The sequence below is a fragment of the Salvelinus namaycush genome, chromosome 9, assembly GCF_016432855.1.
Source record: "Salvelinus namaycush isolate Seneca chromosome 9, SaNama_1.0, whole genome shotgun sequence".
In the NCBI taxonomy this organism is placed as follows: Eukaryota; Metazoa; Chordata; class Actinopteri; order Salmoniformes; family Salmonidae; genus Salvelinus; species Salvelinus namaycush.
The window spans coordinates 8,963,247-8,985,121 of NC_052315.1; the positions used below are offsets into that span (position 1 = coordinate 8,963,247).

Genomic DNA, 21,875 nt, shown 5'->3' on the forward strand with positions numbered 1-21,875 from the left:
GGTGCCCACATTGATCGTGTCCCTGCTTATAAATATCTGGGCATCTGGATTGACGGAAAGCTATCTTTCAAAAAACATATTTATGAGCTAGTTAAGAACTTAAGAATTTAAAATGTGCTTCCTTTATAGGAATAGGTCATACCTTTCATTAAATAGCAGAAAACAAGATATTCAGTCAACATTCATTCCGGTTATAGATTAAGGTTATATCGTCTATAAGAATGCAGCTGTTACTGTATTGAATGCAGCTGTTACTGTATTGAATGCAGCTGTTACTGTTTTGAATGCAGCTATTACTGTATTGAATACAACTGTTACTGTATTGAATGCAGCTGTTACTGTATTGAATGCAGCTGTTACTGTTTTGAATGCAGCTATTACTGTATTGAATACAGCTGTTACTGTATTGAAGCTATTGGAAGCAGTTTATCATAGCGCACTACGCTTTATTACGGGCGACAGGTTCAGTGCACATCACTACATTCTGTATCAGAAAGTAGGCTGGCCCTCTTTAAAGTCTCATAGATTGATGCATTGTGGTTTTATGGTTTAGAAAGCCTTGCACAAACTTTCACCGTACTTTACTTCATAGTTAACCTGCAGATGTACGAGTTACCAGACCCGGTCTCAGGGATGGCTAACTCTGGAGATCTGTTCCATCTCCTATGATTTAGGTAAATCAGCTTTTTGTTTTTTTGCACCTTACTTGTGGAATAATCTCAGACTCTGAAATTTGATGATTTGCTGCAATGCAGTAGGAGGTACGCTAAACAAAAATTGGATTCACATTTAAAAAATAAATATAAATTCTTCACATTTTCAAACAGTCCATTTTTACTTTCCAACGGGGCTATACATTTGGGTGAGGTTTTTTTCTCTTCTGAGTAGCCTCGTTTCACCGCCAAAAATTTAATTAAACCATCTAGTGTTCAGCGAAATAACAACACAATGTCAAATACAGGTAGCCTAGTCAAATAATTAACATCCAATCACATTAACCGTTACTCTCTCCCGGAAATTCCACTAACGGTCTGTATGTAGCCAAACGTAGCTGCTGCTCATTCCGTTTGCTCGAAAATTGATAAATGGTTAAAAAAAGTTAGGCCCGCGTCCATAGAGACATATACCAGCTCTACTGGTAGTACTGCTACTACCAGCAGTACTACACCTGCACCTGTTGATGACACAAGTTGTTCTGCTTACACGAGCACATCCAATGCTAGCATCAGTAATTCTACATTTGTTGTTAGCCCAGCTAGCTGACAGTTGTGAATCTGATGCAGCCGATAATTCTACATTTGTTGTTAGCCCAGCTAGCTGACAGTTGTGAATCTGATGCAGCCGAAGAGCTACTGCCCCCTTACCCGGGAAAGACATCAGACAGGGACGTTGGACCATCAAAGAGGCGCAAATATGATGAGAATTACATTAGTTTGGGGTTCACTTATATTGGGAGTAGTGCCTTTCCTCAGCCACAGTGTGTTATATGTGCAAAAGTACTATCTCACAACTCGATGAAACCTTCACTCTTGCGCAGATACGTAGAAACAAAACATGCCAATTTGAAAAATAAGCCACTAGAGTTTTTTGAGCGATAATTAAGATGACTTTCGAGTAGTAAGACATGTATAAAAGCAACAGATAGCATTAATAAGAAGGGGCTAGAAGTGTCTTATATGGTGAGCTACCGAGTCGCTAGGACAGGCAAGCCCCATACTATTGTGGAGGACTTAATTCTTCCTGCTGCTGCGGATATGGCTGAGACAATGCTGAGGGAAAAGACCAAAAAACTATACAGACAAAAACTTCATCAAACAGCACTGTTTCACGACGCATCAGTGACATGGCAGGAGATGTTTTGAAACAGTTACTGCTTTGGATACAAGACATTGAATTCTATGAGTTACAGCTGGATGAGTCAACAGAAGTGGAGGGCCTGGCACAGCTCCTGGTATATGTCCGTTATGTTTATGGGTGGTCAATTAAGGAAGACATCCTCTTCTGCAAACCACTGGAAACCAGGACAACAGGAGAGGATATTTTTAAAGTACTGGACAACTTTGTGACATCAAATGGACTTTGGTGGTCAAGATGTGTTGGATCTGTACTGATGGCGCAAAACCCATGAGAGGGAGACATAGTGGCGTGGTAACGCGCGTGCAAGCAGTTGCTCCCGATGCCACTTGGGTACACTGCAGCATCCACCGAGAGGCTCTTGCTGCCAAGGGAATGCCTGACAGCTTGAAAGATGTTTTCTTTCTTTTCTTACTCATTCTTATGTTTAATAAATGTATCGTATAGTGTGTGTGTGGCAGGCTTACAATGATGGCAAAAAACAACATTTGAGAGTGCACTGACCCTGGTGCTAGGTACGTAGCTGGAGGTTGAATGTTTGAAGGGGTACAGGACTATGAAAAGGTTTGGGAACCACTGCTTTAGGGCAATTCAGACGGCTGATTGAGGACCTTTTTACTTTAAATGTGTTTGTTTTCTCTGATTGTGTTTTGCATCTCTGTTTTGCTTTTCATAGTGTATTGATATGTATATTATTTGTATTGAAAGAGCACTTCTGTAAAAGAGACCTTGGTCTCAGCATGACTCTCTGTCAAAATAAAGGTTCATTAAATAAAATAAAAACAAGGAACACTCAAAGACCATTAGCTTTATGCTATGCTGGTGCATTACGGTTATCTGGTAATAGCACAATTGATTGAACTTCCAATAAACTAAAACAATTGGCATCATCTGTCACAATCATTCTCACACACTGTAACTTGTGAGAATGCTTAGATAATTGTTATTCTTGTGTAATTTGGTCCTGCATTTAACGGGGGAAGCAACTGTGACATCCATGCAGAAAGGAATTTTGTGACATGTGCTATCAGAAACCGTGCTTGTGTGTCTGTGTTTTCCCCAGTGAAGATTTAAATCAAACAATTATTTTTGAAAACTGATTGAAATGCAATTTGCTGGACTGGAGATTGTTCTCAAAATTGTCAATAACTATCTCATTCATTATGTATTGTTTGGTAAAAACCCAAGTGATTACAACTATGACGTGTGCAAATAAGGACATTTTTTAATGTTGATATTACACCTTCATTTTCTCTTTTGTTTTTACATAGATAAATAGCCTAATCTCCTCTAACCTCTTTCATTCGTCACATATTCAAAAGTGAATTATATGACCCGCCCTGCATCCCGTAGCTGGCCTTGAAGCAAGCCAGCAAGCTAGCTAATGAAATCCACAGCTGCAAAGGAGGAGGAAGAAGAGGGAGGGTCTGTGAGAGAGATACCCACAAGAATCGGACTGGCGACGGGAGGTTTAGAGGTGGTTAGCTAGCTACCGAAACTAATCAAAGGGACACCCGTACTAGTATGGGAATCATCAATTGGGTTTATGACAAAAAAACAATAAATCAGATTCCGGTACTGTACCCTTCGGGAAATCGTGGAAGCGTCATTCAACGTGAACGGCTTTGACACCTCGCTGACAACATGGCTGAATTTAGCATCGATCAGAACAAACTGCCTGGAGTAAAAGAAGGTAACGTTTGCTAGCTAGCTACTTAGCAGCACGATAGATAAACTGTAGCTAGCGCTAGCCTCGATTGTTTACACCTGTCTGACAGGTGTCAAGTACCTGCATCATATATGCTTAATCTATGTTTGTTTTGTCAAATAGCTAACGTTACACTGGGTCACTGTTAGGTATCTGTCTTTCATGTTTTTGCTAGTTAGCTCACGTTAACTGGGGACAAATAAATTCACACGTGTTTCTGGAATTTAGAATGATTGTGCGAGTTAACTGTCTGGCAGCTAACGTGTAAGTTAGCTATCTCTGGTCTGCAGAGGTGGCAATGGATTTTCGACTTCTACTGCAAACTGTCTGCTTTTCCCCTGGCTAGCTAGTTATTGTATTCAATGGCATTCAGGTGGTTGAGCCAGATGCTGTCACTCAATCTCTCCAGGATACGGTCTGGACATCTAAGATGCTGTGGGAAACATCAGAGCATGGTTTTGTAACGTTTCTCACCACCTGTTCTGAGCACACACTCCGTGTTCCCCTGACAGATGAATGCACAGATTGGTGGACCGTGCTATGTTGTCCCACCTAGCAATGTGTTGAAAAAATGTCATGTAAGTGTGCAAAACATTCCCAAACGAATTTCCTTTACTCAAAGTTTCCTCAAAATGGCCTAGTTCTGGGCTGCAACAAAATGTTATTCAGAATTTGAAGAGTGGTGGGAATTGGTGAGCCCTAACTCGTCTCCAAAACAATAGCTCATAACAGCTGTTGAGATATGAGTGGACACTACAGACAGACCATAACACACTTAAAACAATCCCCTTGTTTGGATATCTCCTACAAATATCCTGTTCTTGTGTATGCTTTCAATCTGCTCGGGTTGGGGATGTGGAGCAGACTATCTCTTCCTGAGATTGGGAAACAGCTGCTCTGGTCCAACTCCATGGAATGTTTGACATGTTGGTCTGGAAGAGAGCATAATGGGAGAACGTGCCTTTCCACTGCTCCGCGGCTGTCTCCAGAGAACCATCCAAGTGATACATATGTTTGTTTGAGATGGTTCCACCCCCACCCCCTATCTAGTAATTTATTCCTGCTTACAAATTACAAAAAGATTTATACAGGGAAAATAATAATTTATTGCCAGCCTCAGTTAACTTTTGGATGAAACAGTGTGGGTTATTTCTTCCAGGCCTGATCTAGGCCTGTTCCTAGATGTGCAACCTCAGCACGTTTCATGGTAGACAGACTTTTGCATTGCTCTTTGTCCGTGATCCATGCACGGTACAGTAGAGGGCCATGCATGGAAACATTGAGGCACATTTTAATGGAGAAATAACAATGTTCAGTAGGTTAGGTCAGTGCTAGATTGAATCTCCTGGGGTTTTTTAATTAAGAGATTAAGCATAAGGTTGAAACATGGTCAGTGTTAATCAACGTTTATGTGAGCCTGTCTGGGGTGGGGGTTTTATGGAATGGGACCTAATTCATCCTCTCTCACTATGACACATCCGTCTACCCTCTCCCCGTTCTGCCCATTCTCTATCTATTAACCTCAGTGGAGCTGCAGCTCATCCCTCCCCTGCCCAGCAGTGACATGTGTCAGGGGAGTTTGATTCATTATGGGGCTGTCCATTAATCGTAGGGGCTCTGGGTTGTCTTCACATGGCACTACAGCAGCTGACACACAGTGATTTGAGAAATACTGCTGCACAGTTTGTGGACTGCTGCTTTTGTCATTAATTATGTATGATATGGATGAGGTCATCTCTGAGAACAGATTGTGGCTTGCCTTGCTGTGTGAGGTTGAACTGTGGCAGGCTCGCTAGCAGAGAGAGGGGGAGGAGAACTAGTCAAATGAAGGCCTAAATGGTCAGTGGAATAACCAAGTTGACATAGGCCCATCTTTAGGCTATGTCCCTGAGATTGGTAGGGCTATTTGGATATTATTTGAAAGAAACATCTGCCATGGTAGTCAAATTAGTCCAGACGTTAGCCACACGCTGCCAGTAACAGAGAGGTACATGGTTAATTACATATTTATAATCACTGCTTTTTTGTATCCTCCTCAAAGATGTTCACCACAGTTGTGAAAGTAATAGGAAAGTCCCTTAATAGCATTTCCAGAATGATTCCATTCCAGTTAAACAGAAGAGGTTTAAGTACAGTTTACCCAGCCTATGAAACAGAAACCATTTTGAATGTTCATCAGCAAATAATGCCTGTGTTGCTCACCTTGAGAATGTTCTAGATGAAAACAGCCCCTACGGCAGCAGGGCTCTATCCAAGTTTATATGCTTTATTGGACTGATGGAGTTAAATGCAAAAAGACATTAGCATGTCTTTTCGAATAATCATTTTCTTGTTGGGTGGGTGTCAACTGATCAAGATGGGTTGTGGTGCATACAGGTTGATGTGAAACGCACTAGAACTTTGTTTTTGCGTCTCTTACTTTCGGTTTTGTACACCAGCTTCTAAACAGCTGAAAATACAATATTTTTTGGTTATTGAAAATATATTTCACAGCGGTTTAGATTCTATAGACTATTGCTTGTTTAGTCACATAAACTGAAATTAGGCAAACTATTAGAATTTTAACAACCAGGAAATGGCGGAGCGATTTTTTTACATATTTCACCTTTAAGAGTCCATGTTATCGAAGAAACGGACTCAACCGCACGAATGCCCTCCCGTCTTCAGTCACCTTTTATTTATTTTTACGGTTATGGAGGTTATTATATTTTCACGAGTGTCTTCATCCATAACCGTCACTTATACGGTAATTGTCGCAACCCTAGATTAGGGTTTTCCTATGTAATCTGGTTGATCCCCTTAAATTATAAAGATTATGCTAATAGTGTTGGTTATCATATGAATATCGCATCAGCACTACTGATAACGCTAGCTTGCATGATGACTGGCGGGTCAATTCTCCTTCAAGTGATGCCCGAGGGGAAACCTACAATGCTCCTTGTCAGAGACGTCCATCATCTCAGACAGACTTTCAGATTCCTTCCATGAGTTCCATTCTTCTGTCTGTAATTTCTGCTCCTGTGATTGTTCTTGTTCTCTCGATCTGATTTGTCTTAAGCTATGGCACTTTGCCACTTCGCATCTTCACAACTGCTTTGCCTCCGTCTGGCAGTCTGAATGCTTTTTGACAGTGTTGTGCTGCCTGTTTGGAAGCTGCTGTCTCCATTCTCTTCCCCATAAACTAATTAAAAGGTTTCCATGTCCTCAGCAAAAGTTCATGTGATTTCAGAAGTGGCCCAACATATCCCAGAGACAGCAAATAAAGAGCTTTACTTTTCTGACTGAGTGACATCTGAGAAGGCTCATTATAACAAACACTGCCATGCTGTCGTGCCTTGGAAGCTGGGACTTAAGTTCTTATAAGACTTAATAACTTATTACTGGCAGTTTGTTTTTCTACATTTAAAAATCTTTTTAGATTTACCACAGCATGCTTAGGCTTGGTTTAGGTAGGCCTATACCCAGTCTAGAAAGCGATGTGGCCTAGCCTAATTTGAAATGAGCAAATTTGTTGGAGAGAAAAAAAACTTGCTTCTGCCAACAGAACAAAATCATCAATCTTTATTAAGCCCAGATGATTTCACCATGAAAGAACAGGGTCGCTTGCTCAACCCCACTTTCAGTTAATGCTTTTCTCTTTATTTACAGAGCGATTAAATATAGGCTCTTCTTTTAGGTCTCCTACTTCAGACATGGGCAGGTTCAGCTTCTCCTTTTGTCTTCTAGATCTCTGAACAGGCATCAATCAGAGACGGCTTGTTAGTGCAGCAATCGTCCTTTTGACCACACAGCAGGTCATGGGCTTTCCCTCTGTGGGCCTGATGTTCTTTCTGATTGTTACAACTGCCTTGCCATTTCTCCAATTGATGCTGTAGTTCAGCCCCAATAGCTGCCACAGGTGCAAAGTGTAAGATTAGCCGTCAAGGTTAAATTGGTGGCGCTTTTGTTATTAGGGTCACAAAAGCCTTGTTGTTTAGTCTTTGGTGCTTTAGTTCATTTCCTGCCCTTGATCAGGGTGTATCTGTTATCAGTGCTGTAGTAGAACATCATGTGTAGGTGGTGCACACAATGTCTCGGAACATGGAACAATGGTTATCAAGCTGAGTTCATACAGTACCAACCAAATAAAACAGCTTCTCAAAAGGCTTTTTGGTCTGTGTTTCCATAAGAACTTCAGCCATCGCCCCAACAGACAACTTTAACACAGACATAATATCGCAACAACACAGACAACTTTAACACAGACATAATATCGCAAAAACAGACATAACTTCCCAAGTGTGGAGTACTATTGCCTATTTTCATTACAAACTTTCATTTTGAAGTAACTTCCTGTCTCTCTGTCTACAGTTGTTCGGGATTTTGCTGTTCTGGAGGACCACTGCCTGGCCCATAACCTCCAGGAGCAGGAGAGTAAGTATACTACCACACCTGAGGATGACATGGAATCTGCTTTATGTTCCCATCACTAATGGTTTCAGGTCGTCTTGGCTGTTCCCAAAGCAGCGCCCTCTGGATGCAGACAGTCCGCTTTGTGCACAGTAAACCTCCTCCATCGAAGTCTCCTTTACGTCCTATTATCTATAAAAGTACTAACTATTTTAGGCAAACACATTGAGCTTTCTTTGCAGCATATGGCTAAGTATTCCAAGTACCACCCTTTTTTTGCTTTCTTTATGGGAATACAAACTATCAACATTTTCCATGCATTTGGAATTAGAAATGTCTGTAATGAAAACACAAATGGTCCCGTGTTCCCCCTGAAAATCTCATGTCTGACCCTAAACCTCAGCGTCAGTGGTAGCAGGCAGTAAGCAGCTGTAAAACACAGCTGCTAGTCTGCAGCCACAACAATGGCACACTGGTTCTGTGGTGGCTGTTAGCGGGCTGGGCCGGGCGTTTGCTCACTGTGTCTGGAGAACGTTATTAATGCCCGTCTGCAGTAGTACAACAAACCAGTCCAGTCTGGTCTCTCTCTGTCAGACTGGTCTAGTCTGGGTGGACGTTAGGCCAGCACAATCAGCTTAGCAGGGATTGGGGATGTCATCAGGGAAACGTTAGAGATTCTATGATTTTCCTTGAGAAACCTGTGTGTATGTCTGTGGTGTTTGTATCCCTGCATGAATTATTGATTGCGTGTTTGAATTAGGGATACATAGCCTAAAAATCATATCGATTTTGGTGAAAATTACAATATATATTGTGCATCGCCCGTATCAACAAAAATATAGTGATAAATGTTTTCTCTAAATAAGCATTGTTGTAAAATACACTGCATTTCAAACAGTCAGCAATAATCTAATGAATTCAGGGCTTGTGAAGTTATACTTAGGCTAAATTTAAGCCTTCCACAACCATAAGACACACTAATAATTTAATTGTTTGGTCAAAATAGTTTAACCTGCTTTATTTTTTGCAATAATCCATGATCTGGTTTTCAAGTCTGTCTATGAAAATACCCTTTTTACAAACGGAACTAGAACCATGCATAATTAAGCAATAAGGCACGAGGGGGTGTGGTATATGGCCAATATATGACGGCTAAGGGCTGCTGTTATGCACAATGCCATGTGGAGTACCTGGATACAGCCTTTAGCCGTGGTATATTGGCCATATACCACAAACCCTCGAGGAGCCTTAATGCTATTATAATCTGGTTACCAATGTAATTCAAGCAGTAAAAGTACATGTTTTGTCATACCTGTGGTATATGGTCTGATATACCATGGCTGTCAGCCAATCAGCATTCAGGACTCGAACCACCCAGTTTATAATCACTAATAATGACTAACTTGTTGTAGCAGGCATTATGCTATAGAACATTAACACACGTCTCATCAACAGTCTGTCAAGCCCACGTGCTAGTGATTAGCCAGCTAATCTTTATATTTCATGTTTAGCTAACTTGGATCTATTTGCTAGCCAACAAAGTTGAACAGTTTAATTGTTATGAACACACCCTTCTGTTTGTCTCCAACAGCTTGAAAAGCATGTTAGCCTGACCACTTTGTTCTGATGTTGAAATCAAGTTGCCTACCTTCTCAGAATGAGAACAAGTTGCCAATTCCATATATATATATATATATATATATATATATATAATGGTGTTATGCTTATTGCACATTTCTAAAACACAGACTAGACAGCTAGTATAAGTGTCTTTGGTTAAAATGGTGCTTAAAATGGTGCTAGTGGTACCCTCATGTGACTCACTGAGCGTTAATGGGCCAGAATCAATGTAAATTGATACTTGTTTTAGAGGTGTCTGCTCTGTGTGAAGTTTGAGTAGTTGAGCCATAAGGGTATCGTTAGAAAAGATGTCTCTTATTACAGTAAAATAATGTCTGTGTTTTGGTCCATATGAACGATTCTGTTAGACCAAACCTCAAATGCAAATAGCAAGTTGAAACCGCTTGTCAGGTAGTAAGATGTGATGGCTCTACCTTGTTGGAGTGAGAGGCAGGGGGAGGGGCTTGGTTGTGTGTAAACCACAGAGGAAGATGTGATGGCTCTACCTTGTTGGAGTGAGAGGCAGGGGGAGGGGCTTGGTTGTGTGTAAACCACAGAGGAAGATGTGATGGCTCTACCTTGTTGGAGTGAGAGGCAGGGGGAGGGGCTTGGTTGTGTGTAAACCACAGAGGAAGAGGTAAAGCGAGAGTGAAGTTAAAATCTTTCCAAAATAAGGTCAATGTGTTTCTATGGACTTAAGCTTGTCATCTGCCTTTGGGACAACGACTTCCATTTGTTAGGACGGAGAAGTGCATTGCGTCATTATATACAGATCTCTCGGGTAAATGAAGGTGCAGACGGGAGCGAAGGAGACGACCAAACATACAACGTGAGAAAAAGAGGAACTAAACTCTCAAAAAAATGGAAAACAACAATACATTGACTCTTGCGATATCGGCATTCTCGCTAAATCTCGCTAAAACATACATTTAGAATGAATCAAATTCATTCGTAATGTCGCCCAGCTTAGTTTGAGTATTTTTAGATGAATGTCATCTTTGCCATATCAGTTTCTTTGCGTCCGTCTGTGTTGTTGTTGTGAAGCCCCTTTTCACTGTTTCACTCAAAGCCTTCTATAACGGACATGTCATCTCACTAATTGGCTCCCTCCCAGTATTCCTTAGCTGTTGAGGTCAAAAGGTCACAACTCAGAATAGATGAAAGCCCATGCCTCTGAGGCCAGACATAAAAAGGTCTTTCTCTTACTTGTGCAAATAACATATCCATGCAACATTCAACTATTTCAACTATTTTACTGAGTTATAGTGTATATAAGGAAATCAGTGAATTGATATACGTTTATTAGGGCCTACTCTATGGATTTCACATGACTGGCCAGGGGCATAGTCATGGGTGGGCTTTGAAAGGGCGTAGCCCCACCCACTTGGGAGCCAGGCCCAGCCAATCTGAATGAGTTTTTCTCCACACAAGGGCTTTATTACAGATGGAAATACTCCTCAGTTTCATCAGCTGTCCAGGTGGCTGGTCTCAGATGATCCCGCAGGTGAAGAAGCCGGATGTGGAGGTCCTGAGCTGGCTTAGTTACACGTGGTGTGAGGCTGGATGTACGTACTGCCAAATTCTCTAAAATGACGTTGAAAGCCGCTTATGGTAGAGAAATTAACATTAAATTCTCTGGAAACAGCTCTGGTGGAGATTCCTTCAGTCAGCATGTCAATTGTATACTCCCTCAACTTGATACATCTGTGGCATTGTGTTGTGTGACAAAACTGCACATTTTAGTGACTTTTTATTGTCCCCAACACAAGGTGCACCTGTGTAATGATCATGCTGTTTAATCAGCTTCTTGATATGCCACACCTGTCAGATGGATGGATTATCTTGGCAAAGGAGAAATGCTCACTAACAGGGATGTAAACAAATTTGTGCACGGAATTTGAGAGAAATGAGCTGTTTGTGCATATGGACAATTTCTGGGATCTTTTATTTCAGCCCATGAAACATGAGACCAATACTTGACATGTTTTGTTTATATTTTTGTTCAGTATAGCTTGTTTTGGCTGATTTTTAATGGGGCTACAGATGGAAAAACAATCTGTTTTCCTTACATTTATGACTTATTATAGTGATCAACAACATTAATAACCCACAAATGCTGATGCTCCAGATACTCAACTAGTTTAAAGAAGGCCAGTTTTATTGCTTCCTTAATTAGCACAACAGTTTTCAGCTGTGCTAACATAATTGCGAAAGGGTTTTCTAATGATCAATTAGCCTTTTAAAATGATCAACTTGGATTAGCTAACACAACGTGCCATTGGAACACAGGAGTGATGGTTGCTGATAATGGACCTCTCTACGCCTATGTAGATATTCCATAAAAAATCTGCCGTTTCCAGCTACAATAGTAATTTACAACATTAACAATGTCTACACTGTATTTCTGATTAATTTGATGTTATTTTAAGCACATTTTTTTCCCAATTTCTTTCAAAAACAAGGACATTTCTAAGTGACCCCAAACTTTTGTGTATGTGTGTATGTATATATGTATATATATATATTAATTTCATTCATTCCCTGGTCTTTGTAGTTGAAATTCACTGCACGACTAAGGGACCTAAGGGATAATTGTATGTGTGGGCTACAGAGATGAGGTTGTCATTGAAAAATCATATTAAATATTTGCTGTCCTCGTGAAACTGCCCTCTGCCACTGGTTGATTCTTGACTAGGGGAGGGGTGAGACTTGACTGGAGCAGGGCCATAGCGTAACGAATCCAGTGGAAACTGCCACCACATTAGGCCTATAAACTAGGGCTGATGTCTCTCCTCCACATTAGGCCTATAAACTAGGGCTGATGTCTCTCCTCCACATTAGGCCTATAAACTAGGGCTGATGTCTCTCCACCACATTAGGCCTATAAACTAGGGCTGATGTCTCTCCACCACATTAGGCCTATAAACTAGGGCTGATGTCTCTCCACCACATTAGGCCTATAAACTAGGGCTGATGTCTCTCCACCACATTAGGCCTATAAACTAGGGCTGATGTCTCTCCACCACATTAGGCCTATAAACTAGGGCTGATGTCTCTCCACCACATTAGGCCTATAAACTAGGGCTGATGTCTCTCCACCACATTAGGCCTATAAACTAGGGCTGATGTCTCTCCACCACATTAGGCCTATAAACGAGGGTATTGTTAAGCCTCAATGATTTCACTTATTGTCCAGCATCACTGTCTCATGCACTCTGTTGCACTCACATTGTCCAATGCCGTCTGGCCCTTTACGATGCCAGCCGCAGAGAATTGGAAGAATTAGTCCGTCCAGAAACTTCTGAGGCTACGCCAAGGTTGAGTAAACACCAGACCTTTATCTTGACTTCTTAGAAATACGGCCAACAGTCATTTGTTTCCCCCAGAGAAAAGAATAGCATTGAACGTAACAATATATTTTGTTTTCTGACGTATGTTTGCCCTCAATGTTGTGTGGCATTGAAAACCCACTGCACAATCGATCAGCGTCGTCCTATAATCGATATGTCAGCCTATTAGTTTCCTTCATATAGCTGTGATTCACTGCCCCCCCCCCCCCCCCCCGTTGTCGTCTCGCTATCTCAGAGTAGGGACTTTATGGAGCCTCTAGTAAATTGTGGCGTAATTTGGTACTTTTCACTTGGAACCTACCAGTGGATAAATAACCAGTCCAGTGGAGCTGAATGAGTAGCAAGGCTTTGAGTGATGCTCCTCCACCTATTTTGAGCTGGGAGTGCGTCAGCTACGAGGATTTAGAACCTTCCCTGTCCAGCTCTTTGGTCTGTCTCATCCAATGGGGCCAGCCTTGGAATGGCAGCTCGTCATTAAGTTTCACCTGGGCTAGTTTGTCATGTCCTGACTCATTGAGCTTGGCTCTAACTTCAGGGCTGACGCGTCCGTGTTTATATCCCTCGTCTCCTCCACAGTGTACACTAAACATGCCACTCGTCTTGTCCAAATGGATATCCAAATTTATCTTCAAAATAAACACCCTCTCGGCTCACTTGCATCCGAGACCTGCGGTTTAAAAGGTACCAAAACAAATTCAACTGGAGGGTTGTGAATGATGTCGTCCATTTTGTTCCTCAGCATTGTGGGTTGGCCGCATGACCTGTGAGAGAGTGTAGAAGAGATTCATGCCTTGGGTGTGTACTGATTCTGAGTGCTGTGTTTGTTGCTGTGTTTGTCCCCGCAGTCGAGAGCCACTTGGCGTCCAACGTCCACAAGAGCCGTCTGGTGCAGCAGGACGTAGCGTTGGCCAAGCAGCTGCAGGAAGAGGAGGACCGGAGGGCCAAGGCCAAGGCCCACAGACAGCACAGAGACATGTGAGTGAGATAATATTAACCACATCATTCCACCACACACTATGACCATGGCACAGCAGAAGCAATTTGGTCGGATGTGGGAGAAGACACAGACGCTGTAACGGGTATTTTCAGGGGAACCAAAAAGAAGAGCGGTCGTTGATAATATCAATCAAAGATGAATCCAGTTTTAGTACAATCAATTTAAGTAGACACCTTCAGAACAGAAGCATAGAAAATGTCTCTGGCCTCTTGGAGACGGCCCCTTTTTATAGTCCAGTCAGACAGTACCAAATTGTTAAAGGAATTTCATTCCTATATGTTCATCAACCAATTCAATTAAAACACTCTGCCCATTCATAAGAATTTGTAAGATACTTATTTGCATAAAATGAACAGAAACCAGTCTCAAAATCAATCAATCAATAGCGTTTATTCTCGAGAGTACAGACCATAGTACAATTTACATCAGGTTATATAATAAAAATGACGTCATAGGTTTTAAAATGTCCTTCCTCCTCTCGGATACAATGGTAATACAGTTCACAGCCTTCTTACATTGTCTGCCACCTGTTAAACAATCTACAACCAGCCCAAGGTCTCTCCCCTCCCTGGTTAGAGACAGAATGTCCTGTAAGGAACACAGCATTCCAGCCGGTCTGATGACTCCATTCGTTTCTAACAAGGAACAGATAGTCCTTGTTTTAATTCTTGATTAATATTACACACATTATATTCAGCATTATGATTAGAATAAGATTCATACATCTATACAGTAACATAGTAGTATTCTGTTTAGTTATAATTCTAAGTCAAATGTATACATAATTTAGTCATTATTCATAAAAATCCCGTAACACAAATGTTCTCTAAACATCAGCCTGTACGAAGTACAAACATTAGACTGTGACTTTGCCAGCTGCTACAGAATCACGTTGTTCATAATGTCATCAATACTATAATATTCAGTGTGTCCTTGTGCCTTCAGTAACTGACGTCAATCACTATCAAATGATATGAGAACAACCCATAACATTCAGTATCAAGTGTCGTGACCATCAACCAACACACATCAGTGTCACAAACAGAACACTGGAAATCATGTGTGTTGCAGAAAGGGAAAACGTGTGGATATGCTAAGCATTGTGTTAATTACTCTTAACTAAAAATGAACTTTATTCATCTTAAATATTCCCAGTACACGCACACATTCAGTGTGCTCTAGAGGCTCTAGAGACAGCGAAGGATACGTCATGGAGTCTCACAATCTAACTCACACCTTAACCTTAAAGATAGAGACCGCATAACTAGTGTGTTAGATTGTGAGTCTCCCTGACCTACCCTCTAGAGCCTAGGGTAGTACACTAAGTCATACTGTATTTTACATTAGGGCTGGGCTGTATACCGTATTTTACTATATACCGGTATTGATGCATGGCCCTGTTTGGGTTTTTACTTTACCTTCGATAATGGTATTTGTTCAAGCGTAACGTACATTTTTATAATTGAATCTGCTACTTGAGTACTCACTCTCACACAATACCACATAATGAGAGAGCAAAAACAGGTTTTAAGTCATTTTTGCAAATGTATTAAAAATACAACTGAAATATCACATTTACATAAGTATTCAGACCCTTTACTCAGTACTTTGTTGAAGAACCTTTGGCAGCGATTACAGCCTCAAGTCTTCTAAGGTATGACGCTTTACTTTTCTGCAAATCCTTTTAAACCCTGTCAGGTTGTATGGGGAGTGTCGCTGCGCAACTATTTTCAGGTCTCTCCAGAGATGTTCGATCGGGTTCAAGTCCGGGCTCTGGCTGGGCCCACTCAAGGACATTCAGAGACTTGGCCCGAAGCCACTCCTGCGTTGTCTTGGCTGCGTGCTTAGGTTCGTTGTCCTGTTGGAAGGTGAACCTTCACCCCAGTCTGAGGTCCTGAGTGCACTGGAGCAGGTTTTCATCAAGGATCTCTCTGTACTTTGCTATGTTCATCTTTCCCTTGATCCTAACAAGTCTCCTAGTCCCTGCTGCTGAAAAACAACCCCACAACATGATGCTGCCACCACCATGCTTCACCGTAGTGATGGTATTGGCCAGGTGATGAGCGGAGCCTGGTTTCCTCCAGACTTGATACTTGGCGTTCAGGCCAAAGAGTTTAATCTTGGTTTCATCAGACCAGATAATCTTGTTTCTCATGGTCTGAGAGTCCTTTAAGGTGCCTTTTGGCAAACTCCAAGCGGCTGTCATGTGCTTTTTACTGAGGAGTGGCTTCCGTCTGTCCACTCTACCATAAAGGCCTGATGGTTGTCCTTCTGAAATGTTCTCCCATCTCTACAGAGGGACTCTAGAGCTCTTTCAGAGTGACCATCGGGTTCTTGGTCACCTCCCTGACCAAGGTCCTTCTCCCCTGATTGCTCAGTTTGGCTGTGCGGCCAGCTCTAGGAAGAGTCCTTATATAGACACGTGTGTGCCTTTCCAAACCATGTGCAATCATTTGAATTTCCCACAGGTTGACTCCAAGTTGTAAAAACGTCTTGACAATGATCAGTGGAAACAGGATGCACCTGAGCTCAATTTCGAGTCTCATAGCAAAGGGTCTTAATGCGTATGTAAATAAGGTTTTTCTGTTTTATTTTTCATACGTGTGCAAACATTTCAAAAAAACTGTTTTCGCTTTGTCTTTATGGGGTATTGTGTGCAAATTGATGAGGAAACAATGTAATTTCATCCATTTTAGAATAGGGCTGTAACATAACAAAATGTTGTAACAGTGAAGGGGTCTGAATACTTTTGTTAAAAAGAAAAATGCTATTGCAACCTCTTTGCAATAAGGAATTGAGACAAAGCTCAAGAGAAGTTTCAGGTGTTTTAATACCAAGGATACAGTCAGCTGAGTGCATACATTTAGAAAGGTCACAACACATGTTATACTCTTCCCTTATAGGCGTCACCTCCCCAGCTATACATTTTATGGCCCCAATGAGTTTCCCTCCTTTCCCCCTGTGGAATGTCCATGGTCCTCTCTTTGTTTAGCCAGATGTCAGAATCACAATCCGTCCATCTTCTGTTCTGGGCCTGACCCTGCTCTCTGATCCTAGGCAATTTCCTCTTCTCTGATGAGGTCAACCTGTCTAAATGAGTATACACACCGTTTTATGGCCTAAACTCCATTTAATTCTCACAGTAATCATTCACTAAACAGGATACAAACTAACTACAGTTTATCTTGAGACGTGTTACATTTTAACAGAATCCATCATCACTCCAAATACACTAACTCTTCCCTGGCATTTTCATTTGTTGTCATGTCAAACACTCTATTCATAGTGTCCACTAATATACTCTAACTATAGAATTATTATTATTATCATTCTATTTCCATGATTCCAACAGTTCACACAAGTGTTTTGATCTAAATCTCAATTGCCACATTTGGTTAAAAAAATAAGCCCTAGATTGTTTACTACGTAGGGCTGCACGATATTGGCAATGTGGAAATGATCTCAAATGAGTGCAGGAAATGCATAAATTGATTTTTTAAAAATGCTGACATTTTTGGGGGGGTTGAAGTTGAATTGAACAGTATAAAACAATCAGAATGGAGAGAGACCTGTTGAAATCACTTAGAATGTATGTGTTGACACCCTGAGGTAATGCACTACTTATGAAGCAAATGTAGAAATACCATCGCCGTGCTCTATTATGCATATCCCCCCCAACGCCACAGCCACATTTATACACCCCACACTATTCTGGAAATTGAGAGATTTGGGTGTCAGATGTGGAGGAAAAGGCTCCAGTCTTTCCTTCCCCAGTGTGTTTTTAGTCCGATATGCTGACACACTCAAGTCAGCCGCCCTCACGCTCGCTAGCAGCAGAGCAGCACCCCCAAGAGAAAGCCAGATGCTCCGCCGCCCATACAGCCTGGGCTAATGCCGATTTGGCATGCTAGAAGCTTCTGCTGTCATCCTCCCTGCCCAATACCCATCTCTACCTCGCTCTCTCTACCGATATTCCCTGGCACCCTCAGACGCCCATCACTTTTAGAATACACTAGGGCCTGTTCATAAACCATGATTTAAAAGACACCATCCTAGATCCCTCAAATTCAAATCTGGACCTCGGAGCCAGCAGCACTGTTTTTCCCCCCCATTCTTCCCCTCTAATCAGGTACTGATTGTAGTGGTGTAATTCATTATCAAGTGGAACAGCATACCTGGTAGGGTAAGATTGAAATAGCCCTATCCTAGATCAACACTCCTCCTCTGAGATAAACAACCTATTAGAACTGTATTACACTTGCTAAATCAGGATTCACCAAAACTGAAACAGGGATGGACTGTCTGAACTCGTCCAATAGGAAATGCATGTTTTTTTGTTTTCTTTTGCAAAAAGTTTTGCTACCATGTACCCTAATGTACCCTGCAACATACATTTTCTAGCTACATTCTCTAACGGGGACATTCAGACATCTTCTAGCATCGCCTTCACAGTGGTGTCTCTTGACTCATCACATTTTTCAAGGACACGTGGCTGGCTGCGGATGGAATCATTATCCGTTCTGAAATGTGTCAGGGTTTTCTACGATATGAGAACACCTACCTGGGCCAGAGACAGAGATGCTATCAGTCTAAGCACTTGATTAGAATCCTTTTGTTCAGTAGCCTTGTTACTGCCATCAGCGCTATGAAACAGGGTTGTTTGGCTGGAAATGCAGAGACAATTGTATCAGAGCATACTGTGTATATACTACCCATGCATACGTGATGCGTTTGTGTAGATGTTAGAGGGCGGCAGGTAGCCTAGCGGTTAGAGCGTTGGGCCAGGAACTGAAAGGTAGCTGTTTTGAATCCTGAGCCGACATGGAGAATTTTTTTAAATTATTATTATTATTATGGAAGGAGAAGCAGGAACACAGTCTTGTCTCATACATTGGATTGAACATTGTTCTCATAAGCCACATTCTGAGATAAGTGACTTGACTTTGACCTAATTTGAGTTAACCAGAACCTTGGTCAGGGTACAAGTTTTGGGGCAGTTGTGTATCTACTTCTGATGGTGTTTTTCTCATCTTGTTTGTCTCCCACACACACACACACACACACACACCTAGTGAGCGCAGTGACAATGAGATCGCCCAGGAGATTCAGGAGGAACTGGTCCGACAGGCCAAGCAGCAGCGGATGCAGGAGGAGAAGGATGCGGTAAGTGACACTACACCCCTCCCCCTCCTCCCGCCTCAACCAGTCAACATGGGCATACCTCCTCCCTCCCTCCAATCACAAACTGTAGTATCGATGGGTCACCATGGGCGGATCACCCGATTGGCTTATTGAAAACCACTACTGGTGTTACAGCCTGTACTTATTTTACTTTAGTGTTAGAAAGAATGTCTAGCCCAATGTTGACCTCATGTCTGGTGACATCAAATACTATACTGATCAAAAATATAAACACATGTAAAGTGTTGGTCCCATGTTTCAAGAGCTGAAATAAAAGATCTCAGAAATGTTCCATATGCACAAAAAGCTTATTTCTCTCAAATTTCTTCACATTCCTGTTGGTGAGCATTTCTCTTTTGCCAAGATTATCCATCCACCTGACAGGTGTGGCATATCAAGAAGCTGATTAAACAGCATGATCATTACACAGGTGCACCTTGTGCTGGGGGGGGGGGGGGAATAAAAGGTCACTCTAAAATGTGCAGTTTTGTCACACATCACAATGCCACAAATGTTTTGAGGGAGCGTGCAATTGGCATGTTGACTGCAGGAATGTCCACCAGAGCTGTTGCCAGAGAATTGAGGCGGTGCGGGGTGCCGGGGAGTATTTCTGTTTAAAGCCCTTTAGACTCCCAGGGCCACCCATGGCTGTGTCCTTGCACAGTCATGTGAAATTCATAGATTAGGGCCTAATTCATATATTTAAATTTACTGATTGCCTTTTATGAACTGTAACTCAGTAAAATCTTTGAAATTGTTATGTTGCGGGTTATTTTTGTTCAGTATATATGAAATTTCAAATAGTTTAAATAGTTAAACTCTTTGGGGCGACCTGACCAAATTCGCATAGAAATGTGAGTTATAGATCTGTCATTCTCATTGAAAGCAAGTCTAAGAAGTGGTAGATCAGTTCTAAGTGAGCTATTTATATGCTTCCTGTTAAGTTTCGTTTTTACTTCTAACTTTCGGTTTTGTACACCAGCTGAAATTATAATATTTTTGGTTATTGAAAAGATTGTACCATCTAATCTTTCTCTACAAGATACATTGTTTTGTCACATAAACAGAAATTAGGCCAACTATTTATTAGAATTTTAGCAACCAGGAAATGGTGAAGCAATTTCTAAAAATTGCACCTTTTAAATCTGTGCTTGATAGTCTACCTGGTTCAATGGAACCAATATAATAATCCCAACACTTTAAACCCTCCATATTTGGCACTAGCCCAGGCAGGCTAACGCAAATGCTCAATTTATTTATAAGATTTCAAATTTGTATTTTAATCCAGGTCTGATTGGAACTGGCAGGCCTATTCTGCTGATTCCTCATACTTATTAAAACCTAGTCCTTTAAATTCCAGTCCTCAGGGGAAAACGTCTCAATCTAGGGTAAAAAAAAACAAGTGAGGTGTCAGCAGTTTGGAGGGGTTTGTTTATTTGTGTGTGTGTCTCAATGCGTGTTTACAGGCCATTGCTCGTAAACTGCAGGAGAAAGAGAGGAAGGAGGAGAGGAAGCGACAGAAGCAGCTGGAGGCCAACTTTGAGGAGGAGTACTACGAGGATAATGGTACTGGCGCACCCCCTGTCTGTGGATATAGGATTATATTCCTGTTGGAGTGAGGGATTAGGATTATATTCCTGCTGGAGTTAGGATTATATTATTCTGTTGTTGGGGGATATAGGATTATATTCCTTATGGTTTGGGGATATAGCATTATATTCCTGTTGGCGTGAGGGATTAGGATTAGATTTCTGTTGGAGTGAGAGATTTAGGATTAGATTATTCTGTTTGAGGGAAGGCTGTGGGATTAGATTATTCTGTTGTCGGAGGGAAGGCTGTGGGATTATATATTATTCTGTTGTCGGAGGGAAGGCTGTGGGATTATATATTATTCTGTTGTCGGAGGGAAGGCTGTGGGATTATATATTATTCTGTTGTCGGAGGGAAGGCTTTGGGATTATATATTATTCTGTTGTCGGAGGGAAGGCTGTGGGATTATATATTATTCTGTTGTCGGAGGGAAGGCTGTGGGATTATATATTTTTCTGTTGTCGGAGGGAAGGCTGTGGGGTTATATATTTTTCTGTTGTCGGAGGGAAGGCTGTGGGATTATATATTTTTCTGTTGTCGGAGGGAAGGCTGTGGGATTATATATTTTTCTGTTGTCAGAGGGAAGGCTGTGGGATTATATATTTTTCTGTTGTCGGAGGGAAGGCTGTGGCATTATATATTATTCTGTTGTCGGAGGGAAGGGTATGGGATTATATATTATTCTGTTGTCGGAGGGAAGGGTATGTGCCACTCTGGTTATGTGTAAGGGTGGGTGGGTTATCAAAATCAAATATAGGGGGGGGGTGTGTGTGGGATGAAGTAGTGTGTTAGAATAGAGTTGATTTAGGATGAGGATTTAGGAGGGCTGTTTTAAGCAAATAGCTGACCTTGAGGTAGAGCGTGTGTGCGTAGATACTGAGGAGTCATTTGTCATCTTGCTCCCTCCTCTCTGCCTGTCTTACACACACACTGCAGTTCTGCTCGTTAGTGAGCTGAGGCGGTGCTTTGCAGGGCTGCGAGAGCAGCTTTGACTCAACTGTAGCAATAAGGCTCCATTTTAAACGGATAAATTAATAGAAGCTTGCCTGCCTTTTGGCAGTTAATGTTTCTTCCATTGTGGTTTCCAGTCTCCCCATCCCCCTGCCTTAAAACAGTAAGACATTTTATTTTAATGGAAAGCGATGGTGGATAATAATATAAGTCCATGCAGAACCAGCTCTGGTGT

At 41.6% G+C, this 21,875-nt stretch overlaps 1 protein-coding gene across 2 annotated transcripts in view; it reads left to right on the forward strand.

The window, feature by feature from the left end:
• The first annotated feature begins 3,237 nt into the window (after positions 1 to 3,237).
• LOC120053645 (coiled-coil domain-containing protein 50-like) overlaps positions 3,238 to 21,875 on the forward strand; it is a 28,806-nt gene continuing 10,168 nt past the window's right edge. The window contains exons 1-5 of one of the 2 annotated variants that reach the window (XM_039000804.1): positions 3,238 to 3,547; positions 7,913 to 7,975; positions 13,767 to 13,896; positions 18,991 to 19,081; positions 20,566 to 20,665. In XM_039000804.1, coding sequence (XP_038856732.1) covers positions 3,499 to 3,547; positions 7,913 to 7,975; positions 13,767 to 13,896; positions 18,991 to 19,081; positions 20,566 to 20,665 — 433 coding nt within the window. In that variant the 5' untranslated portion in view covers positions 3,238 to 3,498. The remainder of the gene's footprint in view (positions 3,548 to 7,912; positions 7,976 to 13,766; positions 13,897 to 18,990; positions 19,082 to 20,565; positions 20,666 to 21,875) is intronic. The other variant, XM_039000805.1, reaches the window with a different exon arrangement.